This window comes from Melospiza georgiana, chromosome 21 (assembly GCF_028018845.1).
Source record: "Melospiza georgiana isolate bMelGeo1 chromosome 21, bMelGeo1.pri, whole genome shotgun sequence".
In the NCBI taxonomy this organism is placed as follows: Eukaryota; Metazoa; Chordata; class Aves; order Passeriformes; family Passerellidae; genus Melospiza; species Melospiza georgiana.
In genome coordinates, this window is record NC_080450.1 from 174632 (window position 1) to 189381 (window position 14750).

Here is a 14750-nt window from a genome sequence, read left to right on the forward strand (position 1 = left end):
TGTACTACCTGCTGAAAATATTCTGCTTTAGTGCAAAGGTACAGTGATATTATAATCAGATGCTAGAAATATGCAATTTCATGAGATGTTGCTAAGTTAATATAAGGCCTGAGAGACCTTGTGAGCTTCTTTCTAAACGTTTTCATTACTTGAAAATCCTGTCATTTGATTCAACATTGTTCATAAGCCAGGACAACATGATGCACTCCCTTGAACCAGGCCCTGAATGAGTTCTTTCTGTAGCACAAAGCATAGTGGTTTCTAACAACTACAGGAATTTTGGCCCAGATCACACCAGTTAGAGCACTCACTGGTTATTTCTAGAACTCAATGTGTAAATTCTAGATTTTATAATAGCTGTAGATCATCCTGAAAATGTTTTTGTTATTTACGTGTTTAATATTGACCTACAGAGATACACAGTAGTTCGGTGGTATGAGATTCTGTGCATATGTTAAAAGCAGCATAAAAGAGCAGTTTGTTCCATGGTATTTGTAATACTACATCTGAACCTGGAAAACATTTCTCTTTATTCCTTACACCCTAAGTGTAAGCTAATGGGCTGCAGACTTCAGAAATGCCTTTGTGTAGGTTTGTATGCAGGTTTCTGTGGCTTTTTTTTTTTGTTTGTTTGTTTGTTTGTTTGCTTGCTTGTTTGAGGGTTTTCTGTTGGGTTTTTTGGAGGGAGGGGGTTGGTATGGGTTTTCTTGTTTTGGTTTGGGTTTTTGGGGGGTTTTTTGGTTTTTATTTGTGGTTGTTTGGTGTGGTGTCCCACTTACTCCCCCTCCCATGTCAACTGGCATGCCTGTTCATGCAGACGTCTTGCCAGTAATGCAGCTTTAATTTATTCAGTTTCCCTGAGAAACAGGTTTCCTTAAGTCAACTGTAGGTAAGGAAAGATGATAGCTGGGTTGTTTCATTTTATTTTACTTGTAGTAGAAAAAAAAGTAGTTGAGTCATTGAACAGAGTACATCTGAGAATATAGCATGTAAGTATGAAAATTAACAAAACATGCATAATAATAAATAATATGGACATACTGTGTGGGGCGGTTGTGCTAAGGGTGTACTAAATACAGCAGGAAAATTCTCATATATTTCTCTTATGACCAAAATATTTAACAAACTGGGCACTGATTTCTAAGAAACAGATTAGAAGAGTGGCAGCAAGGTACTACTGTGGACGCTATTGAATTGTACAAAGAAAAGAATGCCTACAAAGAAGAGAATTCAAGCAGATCACAGAGTACTGAAAAGGTAAAAGAGGACATTACTTATTGCTGTCCTTATCAAAGGGTTAAAAACCTGTTATGTTGAGGAATATATAAAGGCAAAAAGTCTGCCCGAGAAGGTCTAAATGGAGCTGTATTGCGAAGCGGCAGTGCAAGCGCGACCCGGGAGCGGGGCCTCTGCCCAGAGCCTGTTCAAAGCCATGAGGGAGAGACAAGGCGGGGAGGCTTTCCTGCGTCCCCGTGTTCAAGCCCACATTTGCCGACCGAAAGGCTTTTTTGTTTCGGAGAGGCAGTCGTAGGCAATACACAAGAAATTTGAGATTCGTTACTGTTCGTGTTTAACCGAAGGAGTGCAAGTTAAGGGAAAGTGGATGAGAGCTGCCCGCACGCAGAGCGACCCGCCCCGTTCCGGTGGGAAGGGGGGCGTAGCAGGGGCACGGCGGGGAGGGAACCTCTGGCGCCCGCCCCCCGCCTCCGGACTCGCTCTGCTGCCGCCAGTCAGGGCGGCGCGACGGGCCTGGGCACGGGGCAGAGCATCCCTGGCCGGCGTGCCTGCTGCCCTGTGGTAACCCCGGGACCGCGCTCCGCCGGGGTGAACGACCGCCGCCGCCGGAGAGCGACGGGCGCTGCTCGCTCTGCGGCGGCCCCAGCCACCCCTCGGCCGTCACCACATCGCCTTATCGCTTAGCAACACCGCGCGGGCCCGCGATTGGCAGGGCCGCGCCCCCGCCCACGTTCCCCCGCCTCCGCATTGGGTGCCGTCCCGGGATTGCGCGTCCTGCCCCGCGTCCTTTCCCATTGTGCGCCGCGGATGCGCGCGGGCGCTGCGCGATCCCACCGGGCTTGGACTGGCGCCCGCCGAGCCTTCGCCTCAGTCGCCGAGCCACGGTGCCGGCACGGCGCGGTCGTACGCCCTACAGTGTACCTACCCGCGGGGAGGTGGGAGAGGGACACGACAAGGTCCGCGCCCACGGGGGGTCGGCGCTGCCGCGTCCCCGGCCAGGCCAGGCCAAAGCCAGGCACGCCCGCAGCGCCTAGTCTTCCACGGCCTCCAGTACGGGGCGGGGCAGGGCGCGAGAGCTTGGCCCGGTGCCCGAGGGCAAGCGGGCCCGCCTATGTCCGTCCCGGCCTGGCCAGGGCCCCCTCCTCCCGCGGAGCGGCTCTGGCGGACAGGGGTTGGCATCACCCCGGGTCTGACCGGGGCGGCCCTGCCCCGGCTCTCATTGGACTGCGGCGAGGCGTAAACTGTCAGCCCATGTGGCGTGGCCGCTGGAGGTGGCGACTGCTTAAATAGGAGTGGGAGCTAGAGGGAGATAGTGAGGAGAGCGCGGAGTATCGGCCGTGCGCAGCCCGGCACCCGCCGCCGCAGCGTCCACCCCGCAGCATCTCGATCCCGCACTGAGCTGACGACAGAGTGTTACCGACACGAAGCCATCCGCACTTGTACAGGTATCGGCGGGAGAGCGGCAGCTTCTGCTCCAGGCTCCGCGGGCCGCTGCGCCCCGCCGGTGCGCTGGGGAGGCTCCATCTTGCCCTCTGCGCCGGGTAGCCGATTAGGGTCCCTGGGTTCGGTGCGAGTCCGCGGGCTCGGTCCGCACGACCGGAAGGTTCTGCTCCCGGCCCTGGGGTTGCCGCGCCCTGTTGCTGCGGGCCGCTCTCCCGTGGCCCACCGCGGTCGTTCTGGGGACAGGCCCCCACTTCAGCGGCCGGTTACCGCGCCGCAGTCTCGCACTCCGCCCGCCCGGCAAGGTGGCTGCATTGTGGTGCTGGCGCTCGGCCATCTTGGTGGCGGACGGGGACCGTCCCGCTGCCACGGCCGCGACCTCCCGCAGCCGGGCCGTGCGGGATCGGGAACGCGGCCGGGCCCCGCTGTCCGCAGTCCTCGCGCGCGCCCGGCGGCAGCAGCTGCGTGAGGGGCCGCGCCCGCCGCGGGCCGGGTGGCCTCGCGCTGCCGCAGTTCGGGCGCCGAGCTCCGCACGGCCTCGAGTGGGCGCCAGGGCCGCACGGGCCGCTCTGCCCGGGCAGCGGGGCCGCGTTCTGCACGCCGTCCCGGGTTAGCGCGAAGGCACGGTCCTGGCAGGCTGAAGAAGCTTGTGCGGGAGGATATCGGCGCTCGATATTGGGAAGGGAGATTCGCCAATAGGTTCTGGGAATCCATCTGAGAAAACGTGCCGTGTGTATTGCTAAACTGTTCTTTCCCACTTCAGTATAAACCAGCGGCCCGCACGAAATAGCCCGGTGATCGTACACCAGTATGGATTTGACGATGCGTTCCTATTAGGAATGTGATCTTCTTCTCTCTTTGGTTGGTTTTGCACCTGCTTGGTTCTTAGTCCGAATTCCTTCCCTGGAATACAGCCCTATAAGATACAAAATGCGTATTGTCCTGGCTAATAGCTGTATTTGGATGCTTAAATTTAAACAGGCAGTATTAAGGGTGTGTAAATTGCCTGCTCCGTCAGACCACCTTTGGGGGCTTTGGAGCATGTCTTGTCTTAAAAAATGGGAGAAGAAACCTCAAGCCACGTGAGCAAAGGATTCACCTTTTCCTGCAGCCTCTATCCTTCTTGAAACAAAGTGAAAAGAATAGTACATTGTGAAAGGCTGCATTTAGTGGGTGAATTCAGAGAATGAGGGCGGTTATGAACAGCTGTTTTACAAACGTGATATAGTCATACTGGGGACTTTAGATTTTTATAACTTCTGACAACTTGGGAATCAACCAAGCTGTGTTGACTCCACGAATAAAGCCTAACTTACTCTTTCTCCAGTTACAGATTTGAACTACATTGCATTTCCCCCTAAGTAGTGCTTTTTAAATATAAACACAATCTACTGCTTTTCATTTGTGTTGCGGTTGACAGGACAAATACTTACCTGAAGCAGAGGCATTTGAAAGGTCTTTGTTAAATTGAATCTGTAACATACAGATTGATGGTAGCCAAATGCTGTCAAAAGAATGAAAGCCAGACTGTGTTTGCCTCTCTTCTGTGAATGGGGTTTTTGGAGGCAAGCATTATAACTCTTTGTAAGTGCAGTTTCTGTGTAAGGACAGTTTATTACAAATTTTAGAAATGATAGCCAGAGATTAGGAAACCTGGGTTGTGATATAATCATACTGAAAAACAAAGAAAACAGTCCTTTTGTCAATATCTGTGCTGAGGAAAGCTATGGAGGAGTCATGAGTGTTTCATTTTACAATAATGAGAGATCCAGAAAAGGTGAAGATTTGGACTGTCTAGAAACAATAGCAGAACTAACTTTAAGGATTCTGTTACGCCATGATGAGAGCTATCAAAATAACAGTGAAATAAATACTTTGATCCCAAGAAAAGGAAATGTGCATCAGGCAAAACAAGATTTGGGTTTTATTTATCATTTCTTTGCAAACAGCTGTTTCTCCCTCCCTCTCCCCTTCCTTTCTTCACCAAACCCTAGGTGAACAAGGTACAGCAGAATAAGTTTATGTAGCAAGTCAGGTATGAGCGGGCAAAGGCATCAGATTATACCTTCACTTTGTGTTTTGGTTTTGGATTTTTTGGCTTTTCTTTCTCTCTGTAAGCTTATATGCTTAATGGTCCGAGGGTAATTTCTGTAGGGAAGCAGTAGAGAAAAGTATTGTAAAAAAGTTGTACAGCTGCCAGGGATGGTAGAAAATGATGGTTAATACTTTTAGAATTAATTTTTGGTGCCCAGTTAGTGAGGGACTGGAAAAAATGTTTTAAAGGCAATAGAAAACAGTATTTCAACTTAAGAGCTGCTTTGATACCAGAAGGGATTGTTAGTTATTACTAGTCACAAACTGAATGAGTCAGCAACACAATAGAATTGCTAAAAAATATTGTGCAAATCCAACAAGATGGTAGTTTAGGCTTAACTGAGGTGTCTACTGCACTGATACTTCGAGGGGAAGGGAGGGAAGGTCGGCTGCAGTGTGTTTGCTTCTCTCCACTCAAAAACGCTAGCTGTCTGAGGAGAATTCACAAACTCAGTTCAAGCAAACGCATAAGATAAACTGAGGAAGAAAAATGGTAGATGTCTGGTTGGATTCAGAAAATACAGCCTTAAGAAACAGAAGACTCCTGTTTGTCCCTCTTTATCTTGTCTCCTATTTGGACCTGTTGCTTTTGAACATTTCACTCATCAGAGGTAGTAGGAGCAGTCTGTTTGTATGTTTTCTGTAGTCTAATCTCCTTTAGAACATCTGCAGAAATAAATGTTCTTTCTTGATCTGTGCTATGCCCTATACTTGAAAATCTGTCAATGTACTGTGTTGCTGCGTATAGTCAAAAAATGCTCTATGGAAAACACGTCTCTAATAAAGTAAAATAATAATGCAATACATCATTTGGGGGCAAAGACAATCAACTTTAAAATGGTTTACCTGCTTACTATTTGTCAAGGAAGACTGAAAACATTGTTGGTAACTGTAACAACTACTGTAATCGCTGTTTAATTGGGGATGGCTTAATATTCATGACTTTTCTTCTGACCACTCTTGTTTTTCAACAGCAGATGCTCTCTGCTGTCTGCTGCTTAATCCATAATTTTTATTTTATCTTAGATGTATGCATTTGGAGCTCTTTGTGGCAAGTCTGAATCTTTCTGGTTCTTTGTGTATTAAAATATTTTAATTTGTGGCTCTTCTTACCCAAGTTAAAATTATCTTCTTGGCTCTTATTCTTCTAATTTTGATTACTGCAACATCTTTTTCTCCACCTTTGACATAGTCTTGCTCAACTACATTCAAAACAAGTTGGCAAAAATTGTTTGGTTAATGAATTTCATTACTTCACTGTCTGAAAGCAATGTTTTGTGGATTGGTTTTACCCAGATAGAGTTTTTCTGATACTTCCGGAAAAGAGACGTGGGATGAGAAGGAACAATCAGATAAGTCATGTTTCAGTCCCCTGAAACAGAAATTATATTTCTCTCCCTAGAGATCATCACCCAAAGAGCTGAGGTATAAAATTGGGTCATACTTAAGTTATCGTTCTTGTATCTCATATCTTAAACTTACATAGTACACTTTGTGCCCAAGATCTCTCTTTCCCTGCCCCAGCACAGAAATGCTGAAAGTGTAGTTGACTTGTGGCCCTTGGTTGGTTTTCACAGGTACAGTGATGAAGCCAGTAATAAAACTGACTTGCTAATTTTGTGTGAGTGGGAAAGCTCTTCAGCTCTGAGTGGACTGGGCCTATTACTACCGACTTGAGTTTTGGGGACTAGTTTCTCAGTAAGGGCTTTTCTCGATTTGGCCCTTAATGTTTTTGTTTTTTTTTATAAACGAACAAGAGTTGAATAGACCCTCTGTTGCTTGGGTGTTTGACACAAGACCTAGAAATCCAAGATGTCCTTGTGGGAGCACTTGTTTCTGCTCCCAGAAGGAATGGACTGGGTGAAGTAATCATCTCTTCTGCTTCGGTGTTAGGTATTGCATAATTCCACAGTTACTCCACAGATGTGAATCAGGATTACTGCTGAAGGAAAGAAGGGTGAAAGAAATCGGGCAGCCTCTGTGGTGTTACATTCTGGCAGAGCTACACCTCAGCTGTACAGAGGCTCTGCTTTCCTTCTGCACAGCCCAGCAACCTCGTGCAGCTATGGGAAAGTGTCATTGTGCCTGAGCAGTGTAGTCCGTGGATGGAAGAGGGGCCTGTTTCTTGCTCAAAGGCATCAGGAAGTCCCAAAAGAGGCTGCAAAACAATGCCCAAATGAAACATCCTGAGTTGGAAAACCAGCCACTAAGCACTCATCAGAGAGACTCCATTAGTGCTGTATTTTGGAGAAGATGATCAAGCCCCAGCAGCACTTAAGCAATGGGCCTGCATGCCACTATGCAGCATAATACTTGATGGAAGTCAAACTTCAGATCTTTCATAACAAACCTTTTCCTTCAAAGGTTTTAAGGCAGACGTGCAGTTGTTTGAATGCCTAGTTTCTTTTGTGTTTTTTACTTGTTTAAAATCCCATGCATTAAAGAATAGTTTGCCTCTGCTTACCAGAAGGATTATTTAAGAAAGTACTGTGAATGTTTACTTTCTCTTTGGTTCCTGCAGCTGCAACTTTTATTTATTTTCATATTTTAAAAAGCTCCCATCATATATATGGGTATTTCCACTACTCCTTTAACTTGTCTACTTAGGATCTAAAATTATAATTTGAATTTAACTTAAACATCAAGTTAACTTGCCTCCTCTCTACTTAGTTGTTAATATGTTTTTTACTGTAGTAGAAGATAAAGGAGTGTATTATACGAGCTGTCATTTGGTGCTGTGGTCTGATACAGGTGCCCTGCCATGCTATGTTATGCAGCATGATGCTCTCCTGTGGTATTTGAGATTGGGGTGTTGAATACAAATTTCTTGGGACAATAGCTGATGGTTTTCATCCTGTATGTATTCCAGATCTGTTCTGCCAAAGCATATCTTAAAGCACCACTCTCTATCATACAGTCAGTACCACATTCACAGTTCTTTAAATATGTGGCAGTGCAGGGTCCAGTTAGGAAACACTTTAGATGTAACACTTAATTCTTTGGTTTTAACATTTAAAATGATCCTGAATTGTACTGTAATCTTTGTGGTTTGTGTGGGTTTTCTCCTCTGTGTGTTTATAGGGGAGTTGTTTGATTTTTTTGTTGTTTGATAGGTTTGGTTTGGGGTTTTTAGTCAGGTTTTTGTTTGCTCAGAGTTAATGGAGGGGGGTTAGGGTTGTGTTACTTACCTGGGGGGTGGTTTTGTGCAGTCTTGTAGTTTTGTTTGTTTGGGGTTGGTTTTTTTTTCACATCCAACAAATCTTTTGATTATTGATTCTCAAGTTAGCATTCAACTTCGGAATGATTGTAGAACTTGTTTTGCTACCTGTTAGGTTTGCCTTGTAATTATGTATTTTACTATATGTATTTCATAATTTCTCCACCCACCTGTGCTCCAGCATGTTAATCTTTCTTCTCTGCTGACTTCATAGAGGCTCCACATTTAGTAGAGGTAGACTTACTCCTTTTCTGATTGTCATACAGAAACTGGTGGTTCTCTGAGCCTGATGCTCCTTCAGGATCGTTTTTTTTTTTCATCCTTATCAACCCCACAGGTCTTATGGTCCATTTGATTAGTTGGGATGTCTTTTTCTTTTTATTTTAATAGTAGAGACTCCGTGGGTTGTTCCTGTGTGGGTGTTCCTGCAAATATGCTTGTTTGTCACAACATGTCAAGAAGACAAGACACATATACTTTCCTCTGTGTGAAATCTTACTAGCCTTGTTGCTTTGTGGATCTCAGCAACAGGGAGAAGTTAAGAGATGGAGGACGTGGTGATTGCAGGCATTGCAGGAAGGCTGCCAGAATCTGACAACTTGCAAGAGTTTTGGGAAAACCTGCTTAATGGAGTTGATATGGTCACAGAGGATGATCGGAGGTGGAAACCAGGTGAGTGCTTATTGTCCCTCCTTTTGGAGCCCTGAGTTCTGAGTGTTTTAGAGGAATTATCCTATGAAAAGAGAATTTATGAGATTGAAATCCTTCCAGACATGAATTAACTTCTGGTAAATCATCGAGAAATTCAGTAACAGAATACTTTTTTGAAGTGATTTGCAGAAGTCAAAAGCAGCTTTTCTTTTTCTTTTAATTGGTGACTGACTGGAACCACTGTTTAGACTATATGTGCTTGGTACAACTTGCCAAAGTAAAAATGGTTAAACTGGATAGGTGTCTTTTGCTGCTATATCCAGGGGAATCCTAAAAATTAAAATTGTTTTTGCTAATGCAGCATTCTCATTCCCAGATGAGGTAGGTCAGTAGATACTCATGCAACCCTCTTGAGTACTGCACATGGGAGTAAGGTTTCATGTGTAATTGAAAATCAACTTTGGTCATTCTGGTCATTCTGTACTGTCTCTCAGCTTGTAGCCACTTCACCGTTTATGGATTTTGGGACTCTGTCAAATTTTTCTTCCCAGGAATTTATGGACTGCCCAAGAGAAATGGAAAGCTCAAGGATCTAAGCAAATTTGATGCCTCTTTTTTTGGGGTTCACCCCAAACAAGCTAACACAATGGATCCCCAACTTCGCTTGTTGTTGGAAGTTTCTTATGAAGCTATTTTGGATGGAGGTAAGTGGCTGAATGACTGAAGAGGGAGAATTAAGCTGTATTGTCTCTCTGTAACAGGTGTAGACATGCACTTGTGTGATGAGAACTCTGACAAGGGAAAGCCATCACATTAGAGAGGAGATCCAAGACATGCTGTGGGGTTCTAGATCCCAGTATAAGGGTTACAACAAAGCTGTTGTCTCTGAAACGCAAACAAAGAAATCAGTGCTGACTGCTAGCAAATCTGTACCTGTATTATATGGTACAACCAGTATGACAGAATGACTTCAACAGTCCATGGTTCTAGAGCTTTTCTGTTTTTCTCTACCCTAACATTCCATAATAATTCCTTTGTAAAAGGAAAATAAGGATGTCTTGATTAGAATTCTCATGCATGGTCTAAAAGAATGACAGATGGCCTGATGTATTCCTGTCTAATGGCCAGATTCTTGGAAAGCCTTTAGAATTTGATCTGTTCCTAAAGAAGGCTTTCCTAGGAAGTGTGCTTTCAGAAATAGGAGTCTCTCTCTTCTATCACTGCCAGTGTTTTGAGATTTTGAGTTACTTATCCACCGAGCCAAGAAGTTTATTCTTCATGTTAATTAGTTTCTTGTCAGAACATAAGCAGATAGGGAAAAAGTTGGAACCACCTCACTAGTACTGACTAGTTACAAATTGAAAGAGGGTGAATTTAGGTTAGATATAAGGGAAAAATTCTTTACTGTTAGAGTGGTGAGGTATTGGAAGACGTTGTTCAGGGAGGCTGCGGGTTCCCCAACCCTGGCAGTGTTCAAGGCCAGGTTGGGTAGGGTCTTGAGCAGTGTGGTATAGTGTAAGATGTCCCTGCCTGTGGCAGTGGGGGCTGGGACTAGATGATCTTTTAAGGTTCCTTCCAACACTTAACATTCTGTGACTTACTGAAATGAATTTTTGCTTCTCTGCTTGTAAGCCCCCATCTAGAGATTGAATATTTGTCTCCAGAACGCCTTAAGCATAGCGAAGAAACAGCAGAGGTTTCTGACAGTAGACCTTGCTATGTGTTTTTTTTAGAGCAAAGTTGTTTCTTGTTCTGGTTGTTGGCTGGTTTTATACTTAAGAATTCTCATGTCTGTCTTGTACTCCAGATCTCAGCTGGAGATAGATACTGATGTGCTCACATGACATTTCATGTGCTGTGATTTTTCTCCCATTCAGTCTGCTCCTTTTCTCTCTACTGGAAATCAACAGTTAGCTTCTCCTGTCAGCATTTGTACTTTTCGTAGTCCATGCACTTTTTTGCACAAGACTCTAGCAATGCCCAGCTAGGCTGAAAAGCTTTGTCAGGGCAAAGTATGTTCTGGCGGAGGCCAATACCAAACTTCTGATGGACTCTGAAGTAAGACATGTAAGGTCTGCAGTTGAAACTGTTGAAAGGTTAGTAAGGGTAAGGGAACAATGCTGCAGGCCTGCCAGAAAGGGGCAATAAAAAGTTTTTGGGAAACTGATGCAAGTGAACCTGATATCTCCCCAGTTTGCCCTTCATTTTGTTTACTGTAATCTACCTTCCAATCCCCATAGGTATTAATCCGGGCACCCTCCGTGGCACAGATGCAGGTGTATGGGTTGGTTGCAGTGGGTCAGAGGCTGGTGAAGCCTTTAGCCAAGATCCAGAAGAGCTTTTGGGATACAGTATGACTGGCTGTCAGCGTGCTATGCTTGCCAACAGGATTTCCTACTTCTTTGACTTTAAAGGTAAGTGTCCCCCCAAACCTGTTGATGCTGATCAGCAATTGCAGTTTCAACATGATTGTACCACAGTTTCTGTAGAGGACTGGAATGGATATTATGGCACAGATCCCTTTTGGAAAGAGAAAATAGCATGTAATTGTTCTTAGTTACATATGAAAAGTAAAAAATATGTAGTGACTATATGATAGGACTCCCTGTAAGGCTTTTTATAACTGAGCTGCTGCTGCTGGTGTTCATTTGAAAGGTGGTGATGTCAGGAAGCCTTTATGGCCTTTGGACTGCTGTTTGGTACCAAGATGTGTGGAAGTCAGCTAGACCAGAGATAGACTGCTATTGACTGTAGCAGTTGGGGTTTTTTTTTATGTAAAGTGGAAGAAGTAGGTGAGCCACAGAAATGATGCAATTGCCAGTATGGGTATGATTCAGTCCATGTATGGTATTGAAGGGAATGGAGAAATGGTAGTTGATGTGGATTGCAGCAGAGAACAGAGATGATGGCAAAGGCAGCATCAGGAAGGACAAGGGATTTTTATTGACGAGAATGGGTAATTAGATGAGACTTGCCTGTAAAGCTGCGTTCTCTTTTTGATGGAGAGACAGAATTTTTTAAAATGCCCTTAAAGCAGATCTGTTCACAATTTTTTCCCACTTTTCTCATGCTATACCTTCTAAGTAGGCAGAGATGGTGATTCTAGCCTCCCATGGCATCAGGTTTATGTGCTATGTTCTGAAGCAACTCTTATTTAACATTGTTTTTAATATGCTTCTTGTAATCCCATCCTGTCATCTTTGGAGAAGAATTTAGGATATTAAGGTTGTTTTTCCTTATGTTTTTTAAGGACCAAGCCTCACTGTTGACACAGCCTGCTCCTCTAGTCTCGTTGCTCTGGAAAACGCTTATAAGGCAATTCGTCATGGGCGATGCAGTACAGCCCTAGTAGGCGGGGTGAACCTCTTGCTGAAACCCAACACATCTGTGCAGTTCATGAAACTGGGTCTGCTTAGTCCTGATGGTGCCTGCAAGGCTTTTGATGCTTCAGGTAAGGCATAAGTACAAAAGCTTATGTTGTACGAGAGTAACTTACTGTACAGTCTGTGACCAGCTACTCTTTCAATACAGCAAAGAGCTAACCTTGTAGTTGTTCCAATGTGCACTGTTTGGGCCATACCCTGATCTATGTTGCATCTTCTATTGAACCTGGAAAATTAACTGTGAGGAAGAAATTGATACATATGGTTCATCCCTCTGCCTCTGGAGAAAAATTAGCTGTCTCTTGATGGAAAATTTCTGTTGTGAAATTTATGTTGAGCACTGTATCTTTCTAGGTCATGACATTTTTCTTTAAAAGAAATAGATATGTCATATTCTCAAAACAGTCTGTTTTAAGCAGTAATCTTCCTGCATGGTGTTTGGCAACATTTTACAAGGCAAAGCAGAAGTTATGACTTGTTCCCTCTCTGTTCTCAGGAAATGGATATTGTCGCTCTGAAGCTGCTGTTGTTGTTCTTTTGACCAAGAGATCTATGGCTAAGAGGATCTATGCCACAGTTATAAATGCTGGAGTTAACACTGATGGCTTTAAGGAGCAAGGTAGGTCTTGAGCTACCTACCTTGTGAGATACCTACAGAACTGTTCAGTCTAGAGTCTTGGCCATAAAAAATGGTCTGTTGTAGCGTTCTTTAGATGTTTTAGAATATTTTTTTTTTTTGTGTTTGGGGATTTTTTTTTCATTTTCTGGTTTTGATAATGCAAAGTTCAGGACCCTGTTTTGTAAGAAACTTAAAGGAGAAAAGCGGTGATTTTTACTGAAGTAACAGCAGTGTTCTCTTACTAGTTCAGCATTCCTTAAACATCTCTGCAGTAACTTCTGCAGTGATGGTAGAAATGTAGGTATAGTATTATAACTGTAAAGCTCTTACCCTGCTGTTGTCCAGCTTCTCCTGCTCTCCAATTGTGGTGACAGAAAGCTTCACGTGTTCCACTTAACCTAGAAATCTAGTATTCTGTTAACCAGTATCTTTCCACCCTAGCCCAACTCATTGCTTTAAGTTAATTCCTGGTTTCTCTGCTCTTCTTACAAAGAGCCTGAGAGTTTGGTGCTAAGAACATGGTGAAAAGGTCTTTAGTTTGGTTTTTGGGGAGAGACCTGGCAGCCTAAAGTAAATGAAAGGATGCTAAAATCAGAACAGGAAGTACCTGATAGGAGAGTGGAATTGATGGCAATTTTGATCCTAGGTGTGACATTCCCATCTGGACAGATGCAGGAGAAGTTGATCAGATCTTTGTACAGCGAAAGTGGTGTCAAACCTGAAGAAGTGGAGTATATTGAAGCTCATGGGACAGGCACCAAGGTCAGCATGGTCCCTTAAGGACTGAGTGTTTTCTTCCCTTGCATTTCTTGCCACACTTTCCATTAAATTATTCTTTGTTTTCCCAAAGTAAAATCCTTTTGCCTTCTACCAATTAGTAGAGTATATTCTGCTTCACAACTTTTGGACTTTGCCCAAACACCATAATCTTTCAGATTTCTCTTTTGGGGTGTGTTTTGGAAGTGCTGGCTAATAGCCATTCTGATTCTCTTCATACTAGGTTGGAGATCCACAGGAAGTAAACAGCATTACAAGTATATTCTGTGACTGTGAGCGGGAGCCACTGTTGATCGGATCAACCAAGTCAAATATGGGTCATCCAGAGCCTGCCTCAGGGCTTGCTGCATTAGCTAAGGTAACAGGAGACTTGAGAAGGAAAATTCGGGATGGTGGGTAACACCAGTGTGTGGGGTTTTGTTTGTTTGGTTTAGGGAAAATCTGCATTGATTTAGGGTGTTCACTGATAATTATAAGAACTCAGATGTTTCTCATTAACTACTTGCCTCACATGTGAATACTTTTAAAAGCTCATGTGGCTGTCCTGCAAACCACCAGATGCTTAGGTGGCCCTCTGCTGTGTTCACACACTTCAGTTCCCGCTTCCTACTGAATTCTGTAGGAGCGTAGCTCTGCTCAGAATGAAGGCTTTGGGATCCTTTTGTTAATCCTTGTTGTTTACTTTGTCAGTCCTTACACTGGACCTTCCAACAGAGCTCTGCTGCAAGTCATTTGGGTTTGAGGCACATACATGTAGAGAGATTTAGATGTTTGGAGTAGATGACAGTGACCAAAGATGAGAGGCAATGTGGGCTTTCAGTGCCAAAAGAGCAGATGATCTTCTGGCTTTCTGTCAGGGATGTGTCATCTCTTCCTCTTCTCTCTTAGGATGGCAGGAAGCCAGGTGAGTTCTCTGGGATGAGGCTACCAGCATGAATAACTGTCTGTCTGTCTGTCTTAGCAACCAGCTTGCTAACTACCGCTGTAGGCAGACAGTCATCTATTGGCTCTGGCTGCTAAACTGCTTAGCAGAGAGCTAGCTAATGTTCACACTTGTTTGTAAGCCTATTACTATAGAACCTTGCAAACCAAAGTCACATATACTGCCACTGCTAGAATTTTAGACTCTTCGAAGTGGTTGCTTGTGACCCAAATACAACTCACTGTGTAGTAGCCTCACCTGCATGGCAATAGCAGTGTCCATCTCTCTGTAGAGAAAAGTTTAGGGTTTTTAGAGCCTTTATCTCTGACTGACACATTCCTCATAGAAAGAATGATAGCCTAGTCATAAAATAAGCTTCTCAATCCATACTGTGTTGTATGTAAGTTTGTT

The 14750-nt window shown here is 44.3% G+C and overlaps 1 protein-coding gene across 1 annotated transcript in view; it reads left to right on the plus strand.

The window, feature by feature from the left end:
• The first annotated feature begins 2556 nt into the window (after positions 1-2556).
• The window catches only part of FASN (fatty acid synthase), a 41641-nt gene continuing 29447 nt past the window's right edge, over positions 2557-14750 (plus strand). The window contains exons 1-8 of the mRNA XM_058038541.1: positions 2557-2681; positions 8513-8659; positions 9190-9342; positions 10879-11052; positions 11889-12089; positions 12518-12640; positions 13287-13402; positions 13641-13775. Of these exons, the coding sequence (XP_057894524.1) occupies positions 8533-8659; positions 9190-9342; positions 10879-11052; positions 11889-12089; positions 12518-12640; positions 13287-13402; positions 13641-13775 (1029 nt within the window). The 5' untranslated portion in view covers positions 2557-2681; positions 8513-8532. The remainder of the gene's footprint in view (positions 2682-8512; positions 8660-9189; positions 9343-10878; positions 11053-11888; positions 12090-12517; positions 12641-13286; positions 13403-13640; positions 13776-14750) is intronic.